The following is a 12,321-nucleotide window of genomic DNA, read 5'->3' as shown; positions in this document are numbered from 1 at the left end:
TATGACACAACATATTATTTTCAAGTAATCCTGAAGACTTAGATTAGATTTTTAAGGAGTGTTTGATCAGGGTTGGTTGGAGCTAAACTCCGCATGTTGGTAGCCGTAGGGCAGGGTTGAACACCCCTGTTCTACCATAAAATGAGCTGTGTGAAACCCTGCAAGAAAATATCTAGTTAAAAATGCAAAGATGTAGTCAATTAAATTTTACAATATCAGTTTTAGATTTGAATATTAACATTTGCACAATTTTTTATCTCTAAATATAACATAGATTGAGATGGGGGGCTGTACAGGGTGCCCAGAGAATGGAGGAGACTGTAAACATGGGGCCCATAATGGTTGAAGGGCCCATAACAATCTCCCCTGAGAGCCATGGGGGACCCCCTCCCCTGGAGTGATTTCTACTAAAAGAACACAATTTCTAGTGAGGGGGAATAACCCACACCCCCCTCCCCCAACACTAAGTGGGAACACTGAAGAAGATTAATATATAACTGCTTTCTGCAAAGTCAGTATGTCCTGCACCATAGGTGGACATATTGGTTTTAGGTCAGACTGACAAAACGACCACAGAAAATTTGAACCAAGTCATGTGACCCACACTCAAAACAGACTTATCTATGATAATTATATCAGTATTAGGTGAAAAATTCTTTCTCATTCCTCCTTCAAGAGAGTGTTTGTCATCTAAAATATTATTTAAGAAATTACGCTTAGCCAAAAATAAAATAAAATAATGCACAAAGAGTAAACATGAAAGTAATTCCAAAGTTCTAAAGTATGGATAACTTGACATGGGGCGTGCAAAGTTCAAGTCAAATTATTTTTTTAAAATTACTGTAAAAAAAAAAAAGGTTGCCTCCTCAAATTTTTAAGTACAATCAACTGGGCTTTATAAGTCATTTTAACTTCAATTATATTAAATTGACTTAAAAGATATCGGTGAATCTTGTATAACATAAAAAAGTTGAAAATTGCTTAACTTATTTTGATGAGTTAAAGTAATGTAAAAGATATTTTGGAATAGCCTATGAGGTCAAGACTGGTCTGCACTAACTTTGCTCAACTGTGCACGTGGTTGCTTATCAAACAGAGTCAAACCTGTTAAACCAGCTTAACTTTATGCCATGACTTTAATAGGGTCTTTTCCTGATTATCCTTATTTTATTGTTGGTTTAGTTGCATTCAAGATCATTAATAATTATATTATTTGTTTGTGTGTGAGAGAAAACTGTCTAATAACTGTGATAAAAAGAGGATGTGTAAAACATGATTGTTATCAATGCATATTACGCAATGGCATAAACAATACACGTTATCATAGGCATCATCTTGTATCATCAAATAAAAGTCATCGCCTTCTATAAACACTGATATTGACATAGTCCTCGGAAGCCATGAATATTCAACATGCCCCATGACTTATTATTTATTTATTGTAAATCATTACAAAAAAAGAGGCATAATTCCCATTTTTTATTTTTTTGTGAGACATAAGAGGTTTTTTTTTTTTTACTATTATCTAATGTAGCATGAATGCTTTAACAATTTACATAACTGTCCATTAAGCGCTCACATAACGTCTCTTTCGCCATCTTTCATAATCCACCAGCTTCGGAGCGTTTGCTGCACGTGGGGTCTAAATCATATATAAGTGATCATATAGCGAAGGTGAGTTGTGTAAGTTCAAAATCAGTAAGACATCACGGTTCTGGAGAGGGAGAATCTTTCATAAGTTTTACTTGCAGGCTCCTCCTTGATTCCTGCTGATGAACCTCATGACATTATATATCGACGCTTCAAATATGGAGAGACCTGAGGAACCTTTAACAGTTAATACACCTGAAATTCGGCAGTCAGCTGTTCCTTGCCACCCATCCTTGGATAACTCGACGATGGAAAACCTCAACAAACACAAGGAAACCGTATTCAGCCTGGTGCAGGTGAAGGGGACGTGGAAACGCAAAGCAGGGAAAAATGTGAAGCAAGGAATGAAAGGACGAGTTTCAGCTGCTAAAATGTGCGTATAAATCAATAAGTACTCCGAACATTTACAGAAACACGTATATTATTTTATTTCTGAAAAGGCTGTCAGTTGTGCTTTATGTGGAAATTTATAAACGAACTAGTTTTATTCAAGTCAAAGGCTGAATCAACTTATATTAGGGTCAGAATTTCAACAACTACTACTGTCCTGAGAAACTGTACTCACCTGTGGTCAGTTTTTTGACCCACTTAGAAAACATAAAAAAAAAATACATTGATTCATTTTTAGGGTACAGCACGTAATGTTGGTAAGGATAGTGCAGGTAAGCATAATGTTTTTTTTTTTTTTTTTTATCAGACTGTATTATGATTATTTTATATATTAAAAACATTAATATATTTACAACAAATAAATCATGTAATATTGATGGATTAACACAATTTGAGTAAAAATGAATGTTAAATACCTATTTTCTTGATTAATTGTAATTACTTTAGGCATTTCATAGCATTTTATGTAGGCTACAGTATTTTATAACAACTCTTGTTTTGTTTTGCTATTAGTAAATGGACAGAGGAATAGAGCTACAATTTCAGTTCATACATTTTCTCTTTACTCCACACTTCCTCTCCAGTAAAACAGGAGGAGTCAAATACGAGCTCAATTTGCATATCCATTGCAACCATCCACTTATGCAAAGCAGGTTGTGACAGTATTACAGAAAAGTGCTGTAGTGGTTTATGTTGCTACACAGTGTTTAGGAGAGAACTCCTAAATATCACTTAAATATTTGAAATACATTAGAAAATATAAAACATTTTTCAGACAAGTAGATAGATTTAGAGAAATCTGCACAACATGCTGAAAAGGCAAGAGTGAAAGGCCATAAGTTATTCGAATATGGGTAACATTTGAAGATTTGAATGTAAAAATAGTTATTAGTTTAGATATTCTTGACTATTGTAGTCAAACATGGATATAATACTTAAATGGATGTTGTATATTCTTGACCTGAAGACAATAGAAGGGTTAAATGAAAGTATTTTTACAGCAGTAATTATTGTATATTTTTAATATATAATGCAGTAAGGTAGCACCACTTATCTTTTTTGTAATATTCAATTTGACATCTTTTTTTTTTTTTTTATCAAAAACAAGCTACAAAATGAGTTATGAGCTTTATATGTTGCAGTTATGAAAGCACCTCCTCTAGTGGCACCACCTGGACAGTGGTCACCCCCATCACCTTCACATACACAGTTACTCAGACCAAAAACCTTCTTGACCCCAGCAATGACACTCTGCTTTTGGGCCACATCAGAGACACTGAGCAGCTTGAGGCCATACGGTCCAGCACCAAGGCCTTAAGACGCTTCATAGTCATGGATGAGGTAGTGTACAATCTCTATGGTTCCCAGGTCACCGACTACCTCGAGGCCAGACACGTCCTGTACCGGATCCTGCCCCTGCCCACGACGGAGGAGAACAAGTCCATGGAAATGGCCTTGAAGATCCTGGAGGAAGTCCACCAGTTTGGTATCGACCGGCGCACGGAGCCCATCATTGCCATCGGAGGTGGGGTCTGCCTGGATATCGTGGGTCTCGCAGCATCCCTCTACAGAAGGCGCACTCCATACATCCGTGTTCCCACCACCCTTTTGTCCTACATTGATGCTAGTGTCGGAGCAAAGACCGGCGTGAATTTTGCAAACTGCAAGAATAAGCTAGGCACCTACATCGCACCTGTTGCTGCATTCTTGGACAGGTCGTTTATACAGACAATTCCTCGTAGACACATATCTAACGGTCTTGCAGAAATGCTGAAGGTACATTAAAAAATTTTATTACTTTTTTTTTAGCGTATTTATTATTACAGTTTTTTTTACAATCACTTGGACCAATTTCTCAATACTAAGATCACTTTTTCAAACCCTCATTTTTTTCTCAAAAAAAATGCATTTAGTGACTACTACTATCAAATTACATGAATTGTTTTCTCAAAGACACAAGCCCCACCAACCCTCAGGCCAATTTGCATGCTTACATACTTTTTTCAAAACTGTTAAATTTAAGTTCAAAACCTAAAATAATACTAAACTGTGTAAGACAGCGATTTTCTACAGTAACACTATATTGAAATATATTTTAAATATAAAAAATGAAATACTACCAAAACAATTAAATGTAGCTGGTGAACTCCTACACAGGTGTTAGTCCGTGACTATTTCATTACCATCTATCCACCTTATTCCTACGCCCCATGACGCTTTGCGCAAATTATGGGTGTAACTTCCGTTAAGTTGTAAACTATCAGTGAAAGGCTCGCTTTATGAACGTAATAATACGTTTTTTTTTTAAAAAACTGGGCACAATGAGATGACATTATTCGACTCACCCTTCAACCATTGAACATTAAAAGGACATTTAAAAGTGTAAAAGCATCAACAAGGTACTTTCAACAGATCATGAATAACCCCAAAAGCGCGATTCTTTCCACAACAATAACGGACGGGTTAAATATCACTGTAGTGATATATCTGTATTAGGCTATGTAACATACGTTGCCTTAATCAAAAATGTTCATTAACTTCAGCATTGCGTGATACTATTTCAAAGTGATTTCCGTCATACTGACAGATAATAAATTGTATTTACCTGTGATAAACCTGGAAAGAGACGTGAGGATTTGAGGAGAAAAACGAGAGATTCTTCGTGAATTATCAATGGGATATATGGTAAATTAAATCGGTAGAACATACCACAAATGTGCAGTATATGTTGTCTTTTTCATACTATTACAGCGGAATGCAAAGGGGAAAAATAAAATAATCATGAGGAAAATATTGCAGCGACCCAAACCGGAAGTGCCACCCATAATTCAAAAGTACTCGTCAGGAATAAGGTGGATACAAAAAGGGATACTTAGGAATTATTTGGTACTGCAATATAAACATGGACCATGTAACATATACTGCACTTCAGTGAATTCTACCCAATAAAGAGGTGTCATTCTTTTTTGTAAAAATTTTTTACAAAAAAAAGAAGGTATAATTCTACTTGTTATGAGTGAGAAAGTGTGTTTGTTGAGTGACAATCTTAGTGTTATGGAAGAATGACTTGATTTGAGAGATGTATGAAGTGTTTTGGTACTTTAAATTTTGAATGTGAAATGAACTGCTCTGCCAAGCTGAAGAGTTTGAAAAAAGTCACCTAAGTATTGAGAACAGTATTTGTCAAACAAATTTTAATTAATTTATATTTATATTGTTGTAGATGGCTCTCATGAAGCACAGAGGGCTGTTTGAACTTCTGGAAACGCAGGGACAGTTCCTGTTAGACTCCAAGTTTCAGTCCGCTATGGTTCTAGAAGACGACTGCATTGACCCTGCCTCTGTTTCCACCCGTGTCGCTATAGAAACCATGTTGGAAGAATTAGCTCCAAACCTGTGGGAGGATGATCTTGACAGACTGGTCGACTTCGGTCACCTGATCAGCCCGGAACTAGAGATGGTATCTTCACTTCTTCAACGGCATGCTATGCTATTTTCAAAAGTTTGGGTGGGGTTATAAATTAAAGGCTTTCACTGATGATTGATTCGTTTTGCCTTAAGGCTTTTAATATTCTTTTCTTGGGTGAGATACATTATTTTAGGAATGTAGACAGTCTGAAAACCTTTCTCAGATTTGGATGCTGTTTCTCCCCATTAAAATGCCTGAGACTGTCCCTTACAAAAAATAAGTATACTTCAAGTTCATTTTATTAAGTATATTTAAGTAAAGTTTAAGTATATTTTTGAGTATACTTTATGTAGTAATATCAATGTGCTAGAAGTATAGGCTACTTGTAAGTATATTTTTCGATACTTAAGACTAAATTGCCCCACTTTTCAGTGTATTAAAGTATACTTTTAAGTATACTTTAAGTGTTACAGTAGTAAACTTTGAGTCCACAACTAGTTTCCAACTAAGTTTTTCATTTGTACTGCAACTATACTACAAGTGAATTTACAGGTAAACTGATACTAGTCAAATACTTGTAGCACACTCTTTAGTTTATGAAAGTACACTCTCAAGTAAACTCTCAGTAAACTACTAGCTTAGTAGTTTTATACTGCAAGTATACTTGTAAGTTTTCTTTAAGTGAACATAACATCATACTTATAGTTTACTATTTATATATTATATTTGCACTTTAAGTATATTACTATGTTCCTATTTAGTTATTAAATGTTTTTGAAAAACATTTTATTCTAGCTTCATGGATCCTTTTTTTAGTCTCATTAAAAAGCAACATTTTAAACAAAAAGCTGAGAAAATCACATTTTTGTCAAAGACTACGGTCCGGATCGGATTCAGAGCGATAATCAAAACGCAGGTGGAGTAGATCGAGTCCATCACCACCCAAAAGCTTCACAGTCGTTTCCTTTTTGATGGGTTCCCTTTTGATGAACATTTAATTCGGTAACGTTAGGCAGTTTTGAACTTATATCCTGTTTAATGTTTGATGATAGCATTATTTTACATTTGCGTAAGCAAATTTCTATCAGTTGTTTCTGCTGCTTCTTCACCTGTTTTGATCCGGAGATTCTGACGGTGCGTTCCAAACGGGATATATCGCCCTCCGAAGGGCACTTAGAAGTGAAAATAATCATGGCCACCATATTGAAGGGTCGTTCCAAACCGAAGTGCTCAAAACTGGCCACTTCAAAGGGCCCTTTGGAATGAAGGATTTCAAAGGGTACAACGGATGGACACTTAAGGCCCTTATGATCCTTTGCACAGGGAAGTTGTTTTTCGTCACAGAATGGGTACAGGAGGCTCAGAGTTCAATTTTACCTATAAATGTATGTATAGTATTTTTCTGTACTACTGTAATATTTATACGAGTTAGATTTGATACAATATTATTGTCAAAACGACATTGTACTTCAACAAAAATACTTTACAGCTCCCTTTATCAGTCCATTCAAATGTTTCAAATATATAGACACAATATAAAATATGGTGCGATAAACCAAAAATAAATAAATAAACTGACGTTAAACAAAAGGAGCAGCTTGCACGATCTACTCCTTGATTGTCTCATTAAGATGACGCAGAAGTGCGTTCCAAAAAAAGAGGTTTTTTGACCCCTACAAACTTCAACCTTTCGAAGCTCTCATTCCGGAGGGTTAAGCCTTTGAAGGGATTAAGGCATAGGAATGAGCCCTTCTGAATGGAACGCAGGGACAATCTGTACTATTTCAGAAGATGCGCACTAGCGCCCCCTACCGTAAAACAGTGAAAACATGTATAGCCGGAAAATTCCAAGTAGGTATAGCTGCAGACGGGGAGATCTCCAAAATTGGGTTAACTCCAAACATGGGCAGTACCTCCAAAAGTGGGCGGAGTGTCCACACTCAAAGACTTTCACCATTGGCTCTGGCTTCAGCCAATTATCATTGACTTACATTTAAAAAATAAAAGTTTGAAAATTAAACATTGTTTCTCTAATCTAAAATAAAAAGTTATAAAATGTGCTATAAAAATAAATATGCCTATTTTAATAAATATGCTCTGTGAGAGAGGAGCTCGTTGCCAGTGGAGTTCGGACCAGAGTTTGAACCTCTGCTCAACAATAAAAGCAGGAATACCTTGCAAGCTCTCCCACGAGCCATCCCAGCTTGCTTTGTTCTAAGCGACGGGGGCGTCCCAAGGCTCAAGATTTGCAGGGTAGGAGTGGGCAGTGATGCTGGGTGCAACTAAAAAGGTCCCATTGTCCAGTTTGGGAGTTACGGACAGGCCGGCTCGGAGATTTCATATCGTATGATCTTATTAACTGCTCATCTCCTGAACTGCCATTTTCTTTAGCACGGTATTCAGCGCAAATCCTGCCCTGCAGTCAATTTCATTGATTAAGGTTAGGGTGTAGGGTAATTTAGGGGTTAGCATTTGTTGTAGCATTGTATAGAAAATCAGCACTGTGATTGACATGACCAATGAAATCTTTAGAATCGGCTGCAGAGTGGAGTTTGCGCTGAACTGGCTGGGCATAAAAAAAATCACGAATGCGTGTCATGTGCCTGCCTGTCAATGGGAGGAGGCCACGCCCTCTTTTGGCGCTCCCACCCCGTTTTGGAGTTCCCAACCCATTTGGAGATCTCCAGGCTGCAGCTATACCCTTCTCGAAAATTCAGAGGATGGCGGGGAAAGAGTAAAGTAGATAGTGGACTAGCCTACACAAAAAATCAGATACTCAGAATTAGGAACATATCTGTTTTCTTTATTACAGTACAAGTCAAGTATACTTAAGTGAAATTTTAAGTATATTTCTGAGAAGTACATAAAAAGTAGACTGAAAGTAATAGCACACTTGAATAAACTCGTAAGAGGTGTTTCAGGCTTTGGTTTTATATACATGCAAAATAACTGCATGTGAAATACTTCATCATCCCCTTTTCCATGTTTTAGAAAGTCTTACCAGCTCTACTCCATGGTGAAGCAGTGAATATTGATATGGCGTACATGGTGTATGTGTCACGTGAGATGGGGTTGCTCACAGAGGAGGAGAAGTTCAGGATCGTCTGCTGCATGCTGGGACTGGAGCTGCCGGTTTGGCATCAAGACTGCACTTTTGCTTTGGTGCAGAAATCTCTATGTGACAGACTACAGCATTCTGGAGGGCTCGTGAGAATGCCTTTACCAACAGGCCTCGGAAGAGCAGGTAATGCATTCGAATCTCAATGTGCTTAAAGTCTAGTCTTGGTCAAGAGTCTGAAAAATAATGCTAAATGCAAATCATAAAACACAATGAACTATAATTGTGCATGGTTAAAATAAACTTGCTTATCAGCTTCTAAAAAAGAGGTGAAAATACATGCCATATTTTTTGTTGTTGATATCAAACGTCACACCGCCATTTAGACTAATATTTTGGTACAATATTTTGGCATAACTTTATTAGTCACATTGGTAGATGCCAGCATGGCCAGATTGTTTGAAATCCCTTCATCCTTGAAAATCTTGAAAACACTGAGAAGAATCTTGAAACACTGAGAAAATACGACCCAGACTACTGTAGAGGCTGTAAGGGCAAAATATTCATCCAAACATAGACCTCCAAAGTATATATAAACCGAATTGTACATATTTAGCATTCTGCAACAAATATTTTTTAGATTTTCTAGAATATTTTAAGTCGTAAAGATATATTAAAATTTAGCGCATGGCTTTAGCAGGCATGTATCATGATAGGCCTACAAAGCGGGGCCAGCTCTACAGTGCCCCACAAATTTCCAATGTAAATCTGTGGTGAAAAATGGAACTGCAGCGCGCTGTAATTGAGAGCCACTAAGGCAGATTTCAGACTGCCCCCCCTTATTTTCACATTACCTTATGTAAACCTTGCTCCAAATCAAAACAAGATGATATCAGTTCGCTTTATCTATGTGTCTGCATCAGGGGTCATGTTCACAAAACATCTTAAGGTTAAAAGTAGCTCATAACTTGCCGATTTAGGAGAAACTCTCAGGTCCCCATCATACACCAGGCGCAATGCGACGTCAGGCACGACGCAAGTGTTTTTTGCGACGCAGTTATCATTTTCACGTCCAGCACCATGTTGTTTAAATAGCAAATTCACTGGCGCCCATCTGTTCGCCCATGGGTGTGCTGGTCTGAAAACGAGGTGTGTTCAGGCGCATTGTTGGCGTGTTGCTATTTTGAGGCAACTGAAAACGACTACGCCATTGACCAACAAAACCCTTTTTTTTGTTATATAAAGGCCGCGTTAGTAATATGAGTCTATAAGCGCGTGCACAACGCAAGTACACTCTGCTTGTTACACACACAGGGATGCGCAGCACACAAACATTTTTAAATATTAAAAAAAAAAGAATTCCTTTCTGGAGAAGCATTCAGTCTTTCTGCTTGCAAATTCCGCCATGTAAATAGCGAATCTGCCATGGTGCAATCGCAACTGGCTTTTAAAGGAAATGGGATGACACTCTAATTGGTTTATTGCATGTTAAGCCCAAAACACACCCATGACTCATTAAGATGCTAGGTACAGCCCTTTTGGACCATGACGCTGACCATTTTTCCCATCGTTAGACTAGCAAAAGAGGATTCGGACACGCACTAAGTACACCTGTGCCATGCGCGTCAGACCATGCGCTTCAGATCGTTAAAATGGTAAGATAAAATGTTTTGTGAATATGGCCCCAGGTCAGTTCTAGTTGGCATGTCTGTTTTTCCTATGTAGATTAGCAAATAAATGAAAGTTTATATCCTTTAGTTTAAACGTGCTAATGTGAATAGCCTCTATATACAGTAGTTCTGTTGTGTTTATGTTTGTTCTGAGAATAGACATGACTTTGTTTCCTTCATTGGAATTCCTACACAACTTGCAACATTCTAAACCAACATTCTGAGGCAATAAATCCTACATTTCAGCAATTCTAAGATTCTACACATTTGTCATGTGTACTAAAGTCTGTCAATCATCATTAGAGTGCCACCCTCAGGCTGAATAATGCAAGGACATTAGAATTCTGCCAAAAGTGTGTCTGCATGTGTTCAGAGATTAGAATAAAATGTTTATCACAATCTGCCCTACCTACATTTACGGCCAGGAGCCGCTACTGGTTTCAGGTAGGGATATATATAAAACTTAATGACTTGAGATTATTAAAAAGAAAAAATAATAAAGCACCCAAGGGGAATTTTTAAGATATTGTGTAAAGTGTTTAAAGTCACATGATTTGGAAAAAGTGAATATTCTTTCCTCGTTCCTCTCTTAGAAATCTTCAACGACACTAATGAAGGCGCTTTGTTCCGAGCGTATGAGAAGTGGTGCGATGAGCTCAGCACTGGTTCACTTCGATGAGACCTCAGCTCACAGATGACCTGACACCAATGTTTACATATGGAAAGCCTCTTAGCTTTAACAATTTATACGTATGTATTATTCTATGACAGCTTCGATTTCCTTTTTATTTTGTATACATCATGGGCAATTAAATGTTTTACATTTAAAACAATTGCTATTCATTACTGTAAATGCCATTTTTGTAAATGGCCATGAATAGAAGGCTGACTTGTTATGTGAAGATCTTTCTTTAGTTGTGTTAAAGGGTTTCTTTCCCACCATTTCATATTAGATAAAGGGACATTTTGGTTAATCATGAAATCATGTATTAAAACTGTAAAAAAAAGTCTGCCTAATGTGTTTGATGTAATGCATGCAAGTTTATATAATAAACAATGCACTTATTAACAACAAGACTGTTTTTAAGAGAAAGATATGATTAGATTATGTTTGAGAGCAACAGTAGCTTCAGTTTTGTGGTGAACGACATCACAAATACCACAGATGTGTGTGGAAAACATGACACAGTTGGTTTGGTATTCAGTGAATGTATCTTTCTCTTGATTTTTATGTCTTTATACGCCTTAAAAAATAAAAACAGCACTGCAGGATTCTCTGTAATCATTTACCCTATAGTGTAGTCAAGTCAATTAAAAAAACAAAACAATGAACCTTTGAAATGCATGCATTATTCAGGATATTACAGTACTGTATATAAAAATAACCTAATAACAATGCATAAAATGAGTGAGAAAACTACTAGATTTGAATCAGATAATCTGATATAAATGTTCACTCCTGTCTTCATTAATGATGATACTACATCAAAACTACACCACTTTTTAAGACCTTGACCTTTTAAAAAAAAAAAAATCGCAGTAGATTTACATCAATTGTAGTATACGAGCTGATAAAAGGTATAATATAGAGACAACAATTGTACTTTAGCTGTTCAATAGCAAGTCATTCATCATTACGTATACCAGATATCATTGTAATAAAATTAGTAAATTATCATGTGTCAGGATTTTGGCATTAATTTTACTGATAATGTTAGTATCCTGTCTAAACCGTCCAACACATAATTGCACATAATAGTCACAGATTACGGATTAAAAACTGTGCCTGAATGATAAAATCTACCATGCTGTGCAAAAGTATATATTGTACTGAAAACAAACCGGACAGTGACAGTAGAAATGTAAAATGTTCAAAATGTCCAACTCTTTCATGGTCATCTAAGGAATCTGATGGGCAAACAGACTTCATCTTCTGACCATTAGATGGTAATTTCATCATCAAAAATTGTTGAAAATAATTCAATGAATTTATGCTACAGATTGGACATCCTAACTACTATCAGACCTCTGTAAATGTTTCTTTTGTAGAGATGTCTGCAGTCATGTTTTGAAGTTTCTCTTAGTTAGTTAACAGTTGTAGAAGTGAACTGAATTGTGCAAGCCTAGACAAGTGCTACTGGTTA

The 12,321-nt window shown here is 36.6% G+C and overlaps 1 protein-coding gene across 1 annotated transcript; it reads left to right on the top strand.

Annotated features, from left to right (window-relative positions):
* The first annotated feature begins 1,269 nt into the window (after positions 1-1,269).
* On the top strand, positions 1,270-11,852 carry eevs (2-epi-5-epi-valiolone synthase). Its single transcript, XM_051898055.1, has 5 exons — positions 1,270-2,023; positions 3,183-3,816; positions 5,264-5,500; positions 8,441-8,693; positions 10,771-11,852. Exons 1-5 carry the CDS (start codon positions 1,773-1,775, stop codon positions 10,854-10,856), a joined length of 1,461 nt encoding a protein of 486 aa, XP_051754015.1. The 5' UTR covers positions 1,270-1,772; the 3' UTR covers positions 10,857-11,852.
* The last annotated feature ends 469 nt before the right edge of the window (positions 11,853-12,321 follow it).

The sequence above is a fragment of the Ctenopharyngodon idella genome, chromosome 6 (genome assembly GCF_019924925.1).
Source record: "Ctenopharyngodon idella isolate HZGC_01 chromosome 6, HZGC01, whole genome shotgun sequence".
Taxonomy (NCBI): domain Eukaryota; kingdom Metazoa; phylum Chordata; class Actinopteri; order Cypriniformes; family Xenocyprididae; genus Ctenopharyngodon; species Ctenopharyngodon idella.
The sequence above is the reverse complement of the archived record's forward strand: the minus strand, read 5'-3'. Positions and strand labels throughout refer to the sequence as shown.